General features: G+C 34.7%; 1 protein-coding gene across 2 annotated transcripts in view; it reads left to right on the forward strand.

Annotated features, from left to right (window-relative positions):
• LOC106057232 (leucine-rich repeat-containing protein 9-like) overlaps positions 1 to 13785 on the forward strand; it is a 32748-nt gene extending 18963 nt beyond the window's left edge. The window contains exons 22-35 of one of the 2 annotated variants that reach the window (XM_056022580.1): positions 408 to 518; positions 1420 to 1707; positions 2588 to 2710; positions 2868 to 2963; positions 4690 to 4865; positions 4954 to 5017; positions 5793 to 5953; positions 6600 to 6673; positions 7177 to 7298; positions 8471 to 8635; positions 8740 to 8880; positions 9557 to 9710; positions 10306 to 10483; positions 11623 to 13785. In XM_056022580.1, coding sequence (XP_055878555.1) covers positions 408 to 518; positions 1420 to 1707; positions 2588 to 2710; positions 2868 to 2963; positions 4690 to 4865; positions 4954 to 5017; positions 5793 to 5953; positions 6600 to 6673; positions 7177 to 7298; positions 8471 to 8635; positions 8740 to 8880; positions 9557 to 9710; positions 10306 to 10483; positions 11623 to 11653 — 1884 coding nt within the window. In that variant the 3' untranslated portion in view covers positions 11654 to 13785. The remainder of the gene's footprint in view (positions 1 to 407; positions 519 to 1419; positions 1708 to 2587; positions 2711 to 2867; positions 2964 to 4689; positions 4866 to 4953; positions 5018 to 5792; positions 5954 to 6599; positions 6674 to 7176; positions 7299 to 8470; positions 8636 to 8739; positions 8881 to 9556; positions 9711 to 10305; positions 10484 to 11622) is intronic. The other variant, XM_056022581.1, reaches the window with a different exon arrangement.
• Positions 13786 to 17163: the final 3378 nt, after the last annotated feature.

A 17163-nucleotide genomic window follows, 5' to 3' on the forward strand; every position in this document is an offset into this window, starting at 1 on the left:
ACCATTAGTAGCCTCTAGTGGAGCAAACTCATTAGTCTGTCTACACACCTCTTTTTCCTGACCAATTTCTACACACTTGACTGTCTCAATCTAAACCATTCATTGCAGATCCATTTCTCTAGTTCAGACAGCATAGATAAATGATTTCAAATATTAATCCACAATCTTCCTCCCATTCATTAAAACAAACAATTTTACAAATAAAAATATTTATAAAACCTTTTAGGAATTATTATAAAATATTAAAAGATTGAATCTTTTTTTTTTTTGAGAGAATACACTTATACATTTTGTTCACAACTTATGTTTGGTTTCTTTAAATTGGATTTTATATTTGTTTTAAAAAGATATTGTTCATAAACCAACAGAAATAATTTTCTTGTATACATTTTTTTTTCTTCATGTAGATAACTACTATAAACTTGGACAACCAACACATCACAAAGTTGTCTAACTTGGATAGATTAGAAAGTCTGATGTGGGCTTCTTTCAATAACAATGACTTGACTCGAATTGAGGTAATTGTTTAAAATTAATACATTTTTATAGCTCTGTTTATTGTTTAAATCTTTTATTTTTAACAGCCTTAACTTCACCTTCACCAAATTGATTGTCTGTTGAACCATTGGGGCACCACATGTGATCTGTCCACTGTCTTTCTCCATTCCACACTGTATTTTACCTTTACTAGAATCTTTCATTCTTTAATGTCTTCCTGTTGCTTTCTCTTCTTTTTCCCTAGTACTGTTCTGTGTAGGAAGGTTTTTGCCAGCCCTGAGGACATTGTGATTTGACTATACAGTTTAACTTTGCATTTTCTGTTTGTTTTACATGTTTCGGATGTTCACCCATAAGTACCAAAAGCACCCCTTTCAGACTTTGTAATCTATACTTCTATAGAGCAGATGATGTAAAAGTCATCTGTTTCTGTGGGCCACAGTTAACACAGGTTTCATGTGGCCAGCACAACCACCAACTGCCTTTACTTTTCCTCAACTGTGTCAGTTACCCATTAGAGCTGGCTGGACTGAGAGGCAACCAAAGATCCTAAAGTTATATATTCCAGTCTTCACCAAGATTCAAACCTGGGACTCCCGACTCAGAGCCAGGCGCTTTAGCCCTCAGTCACTGTGCCTCATGTTCACCCATATTTGAAGATTATTATATACTAGCCCAAGGATGGCATGGAATGGCAGTGGGCAGGATTCAAACCCAGGACCATGGAGATGACAGTCCAGAGCACATACCTTACAACCAGCCAGCCATCCATCAACTTGAGACTTAATTTTTAGTTCATGCTTTGACTAGTTACATTAATTTCATCTTTCTATTCCCATAGAGCATTTAAAATGTGCTCAAGTAATCAAATTTGTGAAGCTGAGTTAAACCTTTTTAATACTATTTTTGTTTTCCTTCAAGGGTTTAGACAACTGCACTAATTTATTAGAGCTTTCTTTGGCTAACAACTGTATTGCTCACCTGGATGGGCTGAGCAAGCTGACCTTCTTGGAGAGACTTGACCTTTCCCATAACTGCCTGACGTCAATAGACAGTGGCATGTTAGGAGCAATGCCAGCACTAACATCTCTGTGCTTGGAATCAAATCAGCTGAACAGTTTAGCAGGCTTGCAGCGATGCACTGCTCTAACAGAACTCTACATTGGCAATAACAATATATCAAATATCCGAGAAGTTTTTCTGCTGAAGGTGAATCAAATTTTACATTCTTATAACATCATGGAAATTCAAGAACCAGTTTGTGTAAAGTTAGTAAAGTATTTCTTTCAGACCTTGTGATCTATAGTGCAGATGATGTAAAGGTCATCTGATTTTGTATCTAGTGGTAATTGAGGGTGTCATGTGGCCAGCACAATGACCAGCCACCTTTACTGTCTTCAACTAATGTCAGGAACCCATTAGAGTTGAGTGGAGACTCAAAGGCATCCTAAAAATCCCAAAGTTCAAAATCCAGTCTTCACTGAGATTTGACCCAAGACCTCTTGGTTTGGAAGCCAAGTGCTTTACCACTCAGCCACCATGCCTCCTAATATTCATTAGTTCAAACAAAACAATTAACTTATCATTATTTACATTTAAAAATTTTTTTTCCATTTCCATTACTCACAACATATAATTAAATTGTGTGGCTATCGCTACATCCAGTCCCGCCACTTACCCATAAAACTTGTACACCATTTTGAATTCTGGGTAAAATACACAGGCATTAAATGTCTGGTTTGGCATCCATGTGCTTCAATATTTTTGTTCTTACAATTTCCCTTATTCACTCCTCCTCTTACCTCCTTATTTATGAAATTATTGACAAGAATTTGTTAACACCATATTTGTCTTTGACTTCTACCTGCAGCCATTGACTAATTTGGTGATTCTTGATATGTATGGCAATCCCATGGTGACCTCAGATGAGGAAGCATTGGTTCTCTGTAACAATTCTGACTTCCCATGTTCTTTGTGATTTGTTCTGTTATTATTGAATTCACTTTTTTAATGTTGGTTACCTCCTTATTTATGAAATTATTGACAAGAATTTGTTTACACCATATTTGTCTTTGACTTCTACCTGCAGCCATTGACTAATTTGGTGATTCTTGATATGTATGGCAATCCCATGGTGACCTCGGTGGAGAACTATCGCCTTTTTGTCATTTATCATCTGAGATCACTTAAAGCTCTGGATGGTTCAGCAATTGTAAGTATGAGTTAGACTGCCAATATATAATACACTTTTAATGTGAAATTTTAAGTTAGCCAACTGTAAGGTCGATTAAAAAAAACACACAAATAAAACATGTAGAATCATGCATTTTAATCGTCAATGTACAAATCTCACCCTTCTTAACCCAAAGGCACAACGAAATGTGCGCAAGGAAATCGCTCTGTATCAGAAAACACAAGCTGTATTAGACCTTCTCTTACTAGATATGAATAATTCTTCCGAACAGGTGACAAAAACTTTATTAACATGCCCAGGGTTTTCAGTCTGCCAAAGAAAAACAAAATTACTTTTAAAAAAAAATATTTGATCTCCATAGTTTTCATTGAGTTAATGTTTTTAAATAAGCAGCAAGACTTAAAACATTTTTATTTCTCCCACACTAAATTGGTTAGATTGGTTGGTTTTCAATTTCAGGAAAATGTGCTGCCACATTTGATCGGTCTTTGGAAAAGTTTAATGTACTGAAATAGTTAGTCATATTTTTGCCTCTAATTCAAATGAAGGCTTGAATTCCTTGTCAGACAAAGAAAAAAACCCTGAGCATTAAACTGTTCCAAAAATAGCTCAGATGAGGAAGCATTGGTTTCTCTGTTACAATTCTGACTTTCCATGTTCTTTGTGATTTGTTCTGTTATTATTGAATTCACTTTTTTAATGTTGGTTAAAATCAAAACATACTGGCTAATCCTAATAACTGCAATGTTGTTGTTTTTACTTTCTTAAAGTGTTCAGTTAGTTGTAATTTAATTTAATTAAATTGAGTGTACACACACACATAATTAATCTTTATTACATTCTTACCCTTCATTCTTTCGGAAGATGTTTATTGTACCCTAGAATAGGTTCTTCCTGGAGTAAGTGGAAAATTGTAGACTCCCAGCCCTTGCCAGCAAGGGGGTCTGGGGAGCGCTGTGAGTTCCCCCAGCGTGGGGCAGAGCCCCACCGCCAAGCACTATTTCCAGTATTGAAAGCCAACAAAATGCAAATTCTGAGGTATCCACACTGCATTATCCTGCTATTATAAAGTTTTATTTCAAAAACCTTATCTGCTATTCTTACTGACTTAGATTCTCCCCCGTCGTTCGGCACATTGGGCGCCAAGCTGCTTCCACAAAAATCTGTCATTGGCAATGACTGAAGCCTCTTCCTATCTGCTCTAAGGACCTCCATGAAAGTGTGATGCCAAGTTGTACTAGGATGTCCCTGTTTGCGCTTTCCATGTCATCACAACTCTTATTAAGTGTAATTCATTTTGTCGGAGAACATGTCCCACAAACCTCATGCGACGCTCTCAAAATCCATTTGGCTAATGTCATAGATTTTTGAGTGTATAATTTGATTTTTTTTAATATTGAAGAGGTATTTTTAGCTTCAAACCCCGCTGTAGGGGGGGTTTAAACTCAAAACCCCCTTAGGCTACGCTCATAGCATTTTGAGTGCATAATTTGCTGTTTTTATATATTGAAGAGGTATTTTTAGCTTTAAACCCCGCTTAAGGGGGTTTGAACTCAAAACCCCTTTGGCTACAATCATAGAATTTTGTTTCTGGTGATTATTGAGGGTTTCATGTGGCCAGCTTTTTTTTATATTGAAGAAGTGTTTTTTAGCTGCAAACCCCACGGGAGGGTGTGCAAAATTTTCCTGAACATTAATTTATTAAACTCTTGAATCAATAAAGTCTTACATTCAGAAATTCCTGAACATGATAGTCCTTTCAAAACTGATGTTGAATCTAAACCTTGATCTTGTTATCTAGCTGTTATGTCAACTAATGTCAGGTACCCATTAGAGTTGGGTGGACTCAGAGCCCCCCAAAGAGCCTGAAATTCACCAGGATTCAAACCCATGACCCCCTTTACTAGTAAGGTCATCATAATCCAACCAAATTTTCATCCATATTAGAAAATGCTTAAAAGCCTATAATTATTTTTGTAACTCTATCTTACTGACAGGAAGTTCAGGAAGGCACTCTGGCTAAAGACACATTTGGTGGTCGTTTAACAGTGGACTATGTAGCTGAGAAATTAGGCCATGCATCTTTTTCAGAAATAAGAGAGTTGGACCTACCTAACAATGCTATAAGAGTTGTTGATCTTGGTACAGGAGAGTTATTTATAAACCTACGTAGGTCAGTAATTTTGTGTGTCAAAAGTTTAGCTTCATGCATTTTCTGTAGAGCATTTTCTTATTGTTTTTTTTTTTTTTCTATTTACCAGTGTGAATCTGGAACACAATAATTTGCAGTCATTTGCAGGTCTCGTCTATTTAGTCAACTTACGGGTAGGTAATTTAATTTATTTATTAATTTAAAAAGTTTTAACTATATTATGACATCAATTTAAAGACTATAATAAAAGGGTTTATTTCGGTCAAGTGATAAAGTGATTTGCTTTTAAACCCTATAGATTGAATTTTATTTGGAGTTTTTAGAATACACATCTGCTACAATGAATATCTGACATTCAAAAGGTAAAGTAAAGGTTTTTGGTTCATGTTCTGACCAAATGACATTCTTATTAACTAATGACCACATAAACAGGTGAACTTTACATCATTTGGTCAATGGGTCACTGGTTTTTAAAGTTTTAAACGTCCTTGCTTTTAAAAAATAAGGGTATTGTGGCTGAGTGATAAAGCACTCGATTTCTGAACAGGAACTTAGTTTCAAATCATGGTGAAGACTGGGATTTTGAATTTTAAAGTAACCCCCAATAGTTACCTGAAGTTAGTTGGGGAAAATAATATTGTTTAGTTGTAACAAGGCATCCTCATTAACCGTGGGCCACAGAAACATGACTTCTGCCCCATGAATTGGAAGGTCAGCAAGGACTCCTCTTTTTAAACTGTTAATTTTTTAATGTGTTTTAATATATTATCTGCACACACACACAAATATTTTTCAGATTTTGGTTACAGATTATAATAAAGATAATGGATAGTTGTTAAAAGCTAGTTAGTAGATAAAAGAAAATCCCCAATATTTATACCGATGAGACAGTGTGTTCAATATTTTCTGTGCTTCAACTAAATGTTTGTTCATATATTTGTTCATTAGGTGCTGTGCTTGAATCACAACCACATTGAATGTATTCTTCCTCGAGCTAAACCACAGACTCTGGTAAATAAGAAAAACATGAGTGTACAAGGTAAACATATAGACAACTCTGTTCAGAATAGCTCTCCTGTGTTGGAAAATCTTGAAGTACTTCACCTGGGGTAAGTAAGAAAATTTTGAATAGCAAAAATAATTTTATTTATTTATATTTCCCAACATATATTTGTCACTAAACACTTTTCTTTAGTAATAGTTTATCACTGTAAGATATGGGGGCACAGTGGCTGAGTGGTTAAGCACTTGGCTTCTGAACCTGGGGTCCAAATCCTGGTGAAGACTGGTATTTTGAATTTTGGCATTTTTAGGGTCCTCCCAACTCTAATGGGTACAGGACTTGTTGGGTAAAGTAAAGGTGAATGGTCGTTGTGCTGGCCACATCACACCCTGCTTGTTAACCATTGGCCAAAAAAAACAGATGACGTTAACATCATCTGTCCTATAGATGGCTAGGTCTGAAAGGGGAACTTTACTTTACTATAAGATAGAAAATTAAAAAAAAAAAAGTAGACATTTTTGACAGAAATTTTATTTTGCATCTATTATTTTTTATGAAACTGTTATTTTGACACACTAATGCTTAATTCACATAATAATATGATTCATAAACTGAATATGGAAGATTTAGTAATTATGGATTATTTTTTTTTATAAATTATTATTATGTTCATGCAAGTAAATGATTTAAATATTTATGCATAAAAACAAAACATTCATCTCCATTTACTTTTTTTTTTTCTCTCCTTGAAGTTACAACAATATCAAAGATTTAGCATCTCTACAGCTTCATCTTTTACCATCTCTCAAAGCACTTTTTTTACAAGGTAAATAACTGTACTTCCATCACCAGTAACAGAAATACATTTCTCCATTGTAGACATGCTAAGTAAAGAAATTGTTCCCCATGTTCTATGGTCTACAGTTTACAGTTAAAGGAAATAGTTATGGAGTAATAGAATTTACTTTAAAAGCTGGAAGACATTTGTTTCTTTGTATATTTGTTGTGTGTTTCACTCAATGTAGGCTCTATTTAACTTGTTGAATAGATCTAGAATTCGATTTATATTATTTAAAAAACAAACAACATTTGACCCTTTAAGAGTCTGACATTTTTGCCACTTTGGTTAAATCTCCATGCACTGCCAGACTGATATAAACATCAGACAAAACTTACATTAATTCAATAACAATAGTTAGTTTTTTAATATTTAAGCCCAATTAACAATAATTAATATTTTGGTATTTAAATTCAATTAACAATAATTAATATTTTGGTATTTAAATTCAATTAACAATAATTAGTATTTTGGTATTTACTCTTCTTTAGGAAATGAAATAGTGAAAGTTGAAGGCTTGGATGGATTACATGATTTAAGAGAGCTAGTTCTCGACAAGAATAAGATCAAACAAATCTCGGAAACATCTTTTTCCAATCAATGGAATCTTCAGGTATAGAAAGCTATAATATATATATAATGCTATTTGTAATTGAAGCATTTGTGTAACATTTCTGGGTGTGATTCAATTATATAGTTTCTGATAGTTTCACTTTTAATACCTTGAAGTGGGCAATCCATTTTATGTTTTGTTAGTTACATTTAATTTGGAATATGTGACATAATACATTTGGTTGTCTAACTGTGTGAGCTTTAGCACAAAATCCAGAATTTTTTATTCAAAATTTGACTTGATATGTGTTTGATGCACCAAATGCACCCACATGTTGACGAAGAGATTAGAACAAAGTGCACTCACAATGCTATAGGAGCATGTGTCACAGTCTCAGTTGACATTGCCTGATTTAATGTTCACGTCATGTTAAGAGGTTAAAAGACATGTGGAATTCCTGATGTAGAAAACAGGAAGTAGAATGAATAAAGCTGACTTTGAGTTCAGTCAAGTCAGTCAAGTGATATCCACTGTACGAGGCAGTTATGTATTATGGTAGTAGTAATGACTTTGTTAGTTGAGTTGTAACTTTGAAGTAAGAAGTAACTTTTGGGCAGTTGATGCCAGTGGTCTTTTGGGACATGTATTTCTAGTAGTTATTCTGTATTATTCTGTACAGTGTTACCCGCTGAGATGCAGATGGGATTTGTAATATACTCCGGAGAGTTTAACGTATTGGATATATTTTTGATACCGCTGTTATGCGGATAGGATTTTCTTGACTTGTAGCACTAACAAGGAGTGCAGTATTATTATTATTGTTGTCAAATAAACTTTATGTTTGTCTGCTGAAACGGACTTAAGTCAATTTGTGGTATATATGTTTGTCACATGTCAAGAGTACTCCAGGAAGCACAAACCCAGCATTCCACGACATTCCCATTCTTCAACATTACACCATTTAACCTTTTACAGCATAGACAATGAGTTATATAAAAACAATAATAACAATAATAATAAATAGAAGTAAAAAAAAGGATTATTAGAAATCCCCACAAAGATTGATAGAAATTTTAGTTGACAGGCTTTTAAACAAATATGATAAAAAGATCAACAAAAGGTGGGCTACTAGAGAAACATGTTAAGATAAATCCAACTGAATAGGATTCAGTTTTTTAGTCATACTTTTGAGCATATAGTGTCACTGACATAAATAATTGTATACTTTCCAGGAGCTCCATATTGAAGAAAATCGTCTTAAAGAAATCTCAGGGTTGTCTTCCTTAGAAAACATGATGCGACTGTACATGGGATCCAACAGAATAGCAGATCAGATGGAGCTGGAGAAGTTAGACTCTCTGCATAATCTTTGTGAAATCTCACTGGCCAATAATCCAGTATGTCACCTCAGTTCATCTGTCTCTCTTGTATATTTTTGTTTTGACAATTTTCCATTAAATAAAATTTTAAAAGGTTGTCATATTATTATTTTTTTTGATAGATTGCTAGACGCATGATACATAGAATCATTCTAGTTCACCGACTTCCGCGACTGCTTGTTATTGATGGGATTCCAGTTTCAGAAGAAGAAAGAAATAAAGCAGAACTTTACTTCATAGACCAGACAGTTAGTAACACACCTGTAAGTATGTTTCAGTGTGGCTAAGTGATAAAACACAAAACCCTTAACCTTGGGTCAAAGTTCAAATCCTATTCAAGACTATGTATAGTTCATCCATTGTGGTTCATCTATGGCCACTTTAGTCATCTGGGGGGCTGAGGGCTTTGCACTGGGGTTCTGTGCCTCCTCATGTGGCTGGTGAGACCTATGTGAGCCCGGAATGTTCGGCTGCACACTGGGCAGGTAATTTCAGCTGGAGCTGGTGTCATTGGACTTGCTCTTTTTCTCTGACACTTTTCTTCTGCCAGTCAAGACTATAGAGTTTCTAATGTCATTTTGCGACACTTGTTTGTGAATCTTAATTAAGGCCACTGAGTTGGCTACATGACACTCTTGTTCATCCGTAGGCTAAAAAAAAAAAAAGGGATTGTCACATCATATTTCCTTTTGGACCAGAACAAAAGTCTATTCTTTTGCTTTAAAAGCTTTGGACATTCAAAAATGAGACTATTATGTTCTAGTTAAACCTCCTGTAGGATGGCAGGAGATGGCAGCAGGCAGGATTTGAACTCAGGGCCTTCATGACAACAGTCCAAAGTGCATACTACACTACCAGGCAGCTATCCATTCTTTTTTTGTGTTTAAATGATATTTGTGTGTGTAAGTTTCATCTAAGTTACATTTCTATTGCTCAAAGCCACAGAATCCAATGTCAGGAATGGAGACAGGCTTGCCAGGTATTCTCCACTATAAGCCAAGTGTTCAGGTCAAGGTCACAAACATGCAACTCAATTCAGGAACAACATGGGGCAGTAACTCAGCATATGGAGACGATGATATAGTGCTGAGAGGTAACTATCTCTAGGTAGTCTACTAGCTGGCTATGAGAAGCATTGGATCTATACTATCTGTGTCATCTTTCAGAGAGTGAATAGGGATTCTTTTATTTCTATTCTTATATAGACTTATAATAGAATTTTTTTTCATAAGAAAAGCTACCTATTCTTACATCGCTTCATAATGGCGCAAAGTACTTTTAGATTGGAGCCTGAAACAAAGTAATTGAGGTGTTTGTAATGTGGTTGTGACGATGAGTTGGTATAGGTTTCCTTCACCACTTCCATCACTATTCTTAAGCTTATATTAAATAATGAATACAGTGAATGCATCATGGTTGTACTACTTAGAAATTAAAATATAAATTTATATTCTATATCTATAATTAGGAACTTTAATTTTTTTGTTATTCACAGGTTTGTTTTTTTCATGCTTTTCTAAAAAAAAACAATTATTTTCAAACTAGTAGACCTTAAAAGAAGCAATTGTACATTTTAGTAAATTAATAAATAATTTTTTATTTTAATCTTTTTGATTCTATTGAGTTCTGAATTTCATAAAGTTTATCCAATAAAAAAACACAAATAATTGTATCATTGACTATGTCAGGTGGTCCTCGTGTGAAACGGCAGACTCAAGCTCGGGACATAAGACAAAACTTTGGTCTCACTGGAAGTAATTTAATCAGCCAGGCCAACAACAGCAACAGCCGTTCACAATATACTTATCTCAATCAGACTAATTATAATGGAACTCAGGCTTCAGAACTGATGGAAAACATGTCGAGGTTAGTACATCTCTTTCTCTAAACATATCAAGGTTAGTACATCTCTTTCTGTAAACGTGTCAAGGTTAGTACATCTATTTGTAAACATGTCAAGGCTAGTACAACTCTTTGGTAAACTTTTGAGGATTAAAAAAAAAACACTTCTGGTTAACATGTCAAGATATTATAACTCTTGCTATAAAACACTTCAAAGCTAGTGCAACACTTTTTGGTAATCAGGTATTTTTTTTAAAACTTTATATCATTTTAATTGTTTGAGAATATGTTTATAATCTTCTATTTTATGCATAACATGTTAAGAAACCTCTCTTTATTCTAAACACACTCTTTCTCTTGCCTAGTACCTCCATAAATCGGTTGTCAAGGTGTCTCTTAATCCCTTGACCACTGAGAAGAATTTCTCTCAGCTGACAGTCGTGGACCAAGAGCTCTTCATCCATAGTCCTGTCTGAAGCTTCCTCAACATAAAACCATGACTGGGTTGGGTCACTGTTTTATGCATTACTGACCTCCAGCTAGGCTCTGTGTCAAGAGCAGGGGTGTGTAAGATGTGAGATTGTGTGTGTGTTTGTTTATTTTATTAGTTGGTTTGTGAATTGTTTTTATCACGGGATTTTCAAGGTTATATCGTTATTCTTGCTATGTGTGTGAACGGACTACTTGGGGGTAATATTATGTTTGGCATTGATAGCCTTTGTTAAATGAATCTAGTCTAAGCACCCTGTAGTATTAATTCGGGCACATTTAGTATTTCAGTTATTGATGATTATGCATTCAATATTATATGTGTAACTTGCAGTTGGCTGTAAATAAATACTAATTTTATACTCCTTCGTTGAGTGGTACTTTACAATATTTATACATGTAAAAGTCTGCATGTGAGAATCATACCCCTACGCGAACTATACCTGTATTGGACTAACCCAAGTCCTTTACACTCTGCCTGCTATTTATCACAGCCAGAGGCTGGGTACCATGTGGAGATTCTTTACATTCTTATTATATGACTGCCTCATTGCCTAGTACCAGAATGTTTTCACCAACACATTTTATATGCATTATATGTCTGATAGATATAAAATGTAATTTTTTTTTTTTCTGCAACTGTCACGTATTGATTTGTGTCATTTTTATTTCAGGATTAACCAACAAAGAAACAACAAAAGATGAAAAGTTTTATACTGAATGTCCAATTAATAATTCTGTGATAAAGAACTAGTGTTCATTCTTAAGGTCAACCTAGAACATTATGTGTATAAAGTACATCTTTATCTGGTACCATATTAATCATCTATAAGTGTAGATTAGTGCAGTTTTTATTGTAAATAGAACTATTCACCGCATATCTTTTATTTTTAACACAGGAAAATTACTTTTTATTAATATAATTTTTGAAAATATATGACTGACCATGTAATCCATTACAACTGTTTTATAAATGTGCAGTCAGAGTTTGTTTTGTTGGTTGTGACATTGTGTTCACCAGAAGAGATTTTAACACATTTCTGGAGATGAAACTATTTATAGTGTGGAATAAAAATATTGCCACATTGATATATAATATATAATAATTATATAATAATTATTAAGTATATTAATATAAAAAAAAAAGTTTGACTTAGAAAACTTGTTCAGAAAAAAATATATAAAAAGGTTTAGCTAATATTTAAAAAAGGAAGCTTATTCACTTTACCCAAATCATATTTTGCTAGGAGGGCTACAGGTATTAAGAATTTTCACCATTTGGTGAAAGCAAAAGTCGTCAATATATTTTTATTGTACTCTAAAAACTTGTTAAATCTCTGAATTTTCATACCATTAATATGAAATTATTATCCACTAACACTAGCTTAATCATACTATTATTAGTTATACAGACCAAGTTTGCACATTTTCGTTGTTTAATTTTAAGTTATACTTGTTCTGAATAATCTGGATAAAAATAATATATATATTTAAATTTTATATTGATTTTATTTATGCATATGCTTCATCAGATGAAATATGTCACAACATGTTTTGGAGAGCTGTTTATTGTCTCCCTCATTACATGCATGACATGAATCTTTGCCTTTCCTTTAAAAGCCTTGAAGATATTTTCTTGAGTTTAATACTGTGTTCAATAAATCAAAATAATCCAGCGATGAACAAACATAAATATAAATCACTTTTACAATAGAATAAGAACTTAATGACAGATATTATTGTTGAATAAATATACACAGTGGAGATACTGATGATGAATAAATATCCTTTGGAGAATACTCAACAATAATCTGGAACAATGACCACTTTTAATAGTGTTTGTTTTGATTTGCTAATAGTGTATTGTGTGTGTATCAGTGTAAGGACAAAGTAGTTGACCATTATTGTTACTATTGTATATGGATGAGTGTATTGCTAAACAATGTTATGTGCAACTGTGTAGATATGGGTCAGTGATCAATGAAGTTGTAAAATTGTTAAAAAATAATAATTGAAAGACATTAAATATAGGCTGTAAAAAAAATGTGCAACATTAAACAAAGCAAATGACAAGAAACTGTGGAGTCCAGATCATAACTTAGTTTAATATCTTGGATTAGCACACTTCCACTGCATTTAACTATTTAAAAAACACTAAATGTATAATCAATGAACAAATATATGTTCCAATCATATTTACAATGCCATAAAGACTTAAACAGTGTTAGATACAAAAAAAAACATTAGAGATATATTTAAAAACACACTTTCATTGGGTGTACTAAAAAAAGGGAAAATATATTGTATGAAGTAAATTTAAGTGTGAAGCACTGAACTCAGAATTGACCATTCAGAATAAGAATTAACTGCTTTTTTTTAATGCTCTTGCAAGTGTTTTTTATGTCTGTATTTTTAATTGTTTGATAATAGTTGAATTTAAAAGTGTTGTTAGAGCATTATAATAATAATGCTTCACTAAGTCTAAAGATTAATGTGAAGTGCAGTATGATGTCCTAGCCACATTCAGCGCTAAGCTTTTAAAACTATTCTGAATGTTTAATTCACATGGAACATCAATGAAACATCTTTCATCTATAGAGTAAGCCATTTTTTTTTTACAAAGCTTATATCAACTCACTTCAAATGTCTGTTACAAATGTTTAACTCATTATTTCTCCCACTTCCCATCCTCCGATCAAGTTGAAACTTGACACTATTGTTTCTAAATAAACATGAATCAATCCCCAAAAATATCCAATTAATTAATTAATTTTGTTGGATATTGAAAAAGGGAAATAAAGTGTATAGTATTGATTAAGCTTTGGGTTGTTGTTTTTTTAGAAAAAGTATTTTTGTATATTTCGCTAGTTTTTTTGGGGGGGGACTTTTCAGATGTGGAAGGGTAAATTAATATATATTCTTTAAATCTTCATTGGTCTATGGAACAATCAATGCCGTTTTCTTCAAGATTGGTCAGACGGTGTTGATATATTGACCACATTTTATAATTCCTGCCAAATGCAATACCCTAAATAGAGCAATACTGTAGCTCAGTTTGGTTTTCAACACTGTTTTGATACAAAAATGAAGTTTTGTTTTTTTAGAAGCTATCATAATATCTGTTAGTAAATTTTAAACAATGTTGTGTATTTTTTTCTGTAGTTAAGAGATTACATTTGTAACCAAAGCTGATTTGCTATTAAGTTTATTAAGATTGGTGCATGGTGCACTGTTAAGATTGCTGCATGGTGCACTGTTAAGATTGCTGCATGGTGCAATGTCAAGATTGGTGCATGGTGCACTCTTAAGATTGCTGCATGGTGCACTGTTAAGATTGCTGCATGGGGCACTGTTAAGATTGCTGCATGGTGCACTCTTAAGATTGCTGCATGGTGCACTGTGGATTACATCTAGATATACTGAACTTTAAACAAAAGTAGAATTTTTCTTCACTGATTATTTTTAGTGACCATCTTTAAAAAAAAAATACAGTTCTTGTATGATGTCCACATTTCTTTCAAGCTCAAGCTGCAGGACTGTAAGGGAGAGCAGCTGTCGAAGTTCAAACTCTGGACCATGGTGACAATAGTCCAGAACATATCACACAACCAGCATCAATTTTTGCTTTATGTTTAATTAAACTAAATAATCATATTATATTTCCCATAATACCGTAACACATCTAATTAATATAGGCCTAGATATGGGATAAATATCATAATACAGAAGTGGCAAATCAGAAAGGGATTCTTTTTTATTTGACGTTTATGTCTATTATCTCTTTGTTATATCATAATGCCTTTTTTTTTAAGAAAAAAAAGATCTAAAAAATTTCTCCCTAAAGCCCAGTAGGTTTCACATGACCTATGATTTAAAAGTGTAATTAATACTAAATAGATAAAAGAATGTAGCATAGTGTCAGAAAAGACAGCAGAACACTGCAAAGAAGCACTGGCAAAAGAAGCAGCCCTTCTAAAGACCTGTACTCTAGAATTGGCTAAGGTATAGAGACCATTGAGAGCAGTATGAGAATGAAGAAGTGATAGCAGACTAACAAGGACACAAGATTGAACATTTCCAGGAGCTACTGAATAGATCTTCTCCTGCAAACCCATCAGAGATACCGCTATCTGCAAGATACCTGCCTATCAAGTCCAGTGCACCAAATAAGAAATCCACAGCGCAATCAAGCAGTTGAAAAACGGCAACCCGCAGGACCGTGTGATAGTATAAGAGCTGAGCCGAAGGCTCTTCGAGCTCTAGGGGGTAAAAAACCCTGTTTAAGCAACAGAAAAAAAAAACAACCTGTTTGAACAACCGTTCTGTCTGGAAGAGACCCAAGTCAATGCTTATGTAAAACGTTGCTATTTCCGATGTATCTGGCACTTCGGACACATGGGCTAGAAAGCATGGCCGAAGGCCAAGTTCACCGGGAGCCTCCGCCATTTTCCTATGTTATACCAAGCTAACCGTGCAGGAGATGCCATTAGTGTAACGGTCCCTTGAGGAACGGCGCATGGATTAGTAACAGGACCGTAGGAGCTCTCTTTCATCTCCGCTCATGCAATGGGAACACTCTCGTGCACCCCTGGACACTCTCACGGGAGTTTTGTTTCGCTATTCGTTTAGCCTAACCACCTCCTCTAATGGTCGTTTCCACCCGAGTGCCACGATGAGGCAGAATAGCGTGGGACCTGACAGAATCCCGGTTGAATGACTATAGACAGACATTGATACAACCACGAAGCTACTCTACCCTCTCTTCTGCAAAATATGGAAGAAGTGCCACCATAGTGGAAGGAGATCTATCTCACCAAACTCCTTAAGAAAGGCGACCTTAGTTCCTGCTCTAAATGATGTCCGTTCCATGAACGGTGTTTAACTGCGATCTGCTGAATCGAACGAACGATGCTGTAGTTTGTACATCCACATTTCCGCGACCAACAAGCCGTTTTAAGGGAGATCAGATAGCGATGCTACGCATCATTTTGAAACAGTCACTGGAAAGAGATCCTCCTCTCTACGTTACTTTTATCATGGTTTCATCATTAGTAGGCCTATAGTTCCATGGTTTCATCATTAGTATAGTTCCATGGTTTCATCATTAGTATAGTTCCATGGTTTCATCATTAGTATAGTTCCATTATAGTTCCATGGTTTCAAAGACTATGAGAGGGGGGGGGGTTCAATAGAGTGTGCAGACAGACCCTCTGGAGAATACTTAGACTCTATGGGGTGACTGAAAAAAAATTACAAACATCACCAGGAATGCATCTGAGGAGGTGACTTGCAGAATACTGCATGGCAGAAAACTTACAGACGCATTCAAAGTCCAAACAGGGGCTAGACAAGGCTGCATTACTCCCTCCCTTCATGTTCCTGCTACCCATTGGGTCATGAAGGTAGCAACAGACAGGGAAGCGGAACAGTATAGATTGGACACTGCGGGAACAGCTAGATGACATCGACTTCCTGGATAATCTAGCCCTTCTCTCTCACTCACAACAGCAGAGAGAGAGAGAGAGTAAAAGTTACTAAAAGATAAGCAGCGTTGCAATCAATTCAGCTAGATTGAGTCTTACCTAAACAGAGGAAAGAGTAAGCTATGTGTTCAAGAGTCCAACAAAAGGCAACAACACACCAAATACAGTCCAAAGCGAAGCGATGGTAGAAGTGGATATTAAGCTTTCCCTATACTCTTGGCAGAATCATGAACAACCATGGAGTAACAAAAAAAAAAAAAGGAGGAACTTCTCAATACAGAGAAACAGAGACGAAAGCTGAGCTGGTTTGGTCACATTGTAAGTAATGTTTTAACTGTCAAAAGTCTTCCTTCAAGGTACAGTGGAGGCAGTACGAAGAAAGGGTCGTCCGAAAAAAAAAAACTGCCTGGACAACGAAAAATAATGGACCGGCCTCTTTCTTGACACCCTGCTAAGAACAGCTGCAGACCGGAAACGTGAAAGGATTTTGTGTGCGAACTGTCACAACATCCCTACGACAAAAGTCAAGGCATGAATAAATGAAAAACTGTCATGGAATCCCCATATTGATGAAACTATTTTTAAAAAAATCAAACAAAGCATTAGGGTTTATTAAAAGAAAATTCTATAAATCAAATAAGAACATAAAACTAAAATGTTATTTAACCTTGGTTAGGCCAATAATAGAATATGCATCCTCTGTTTGGGACCCCTCCACTCAAGAAAACATTA

Source organism: Biomphalaria glabrata, chromosome 3 (assembly GCF_947242115.1).
Source record: "Biomphalaria glabrata chromosome 3, xgBioGlab47.1, whole genome shotgun sequence".
NCBI classification, from domain to species: Eukaryota; Metazoa; Mollusca; class Gastropoda; family Planorbidae; genus Biomphalaria; species Biomphalaria glabrata.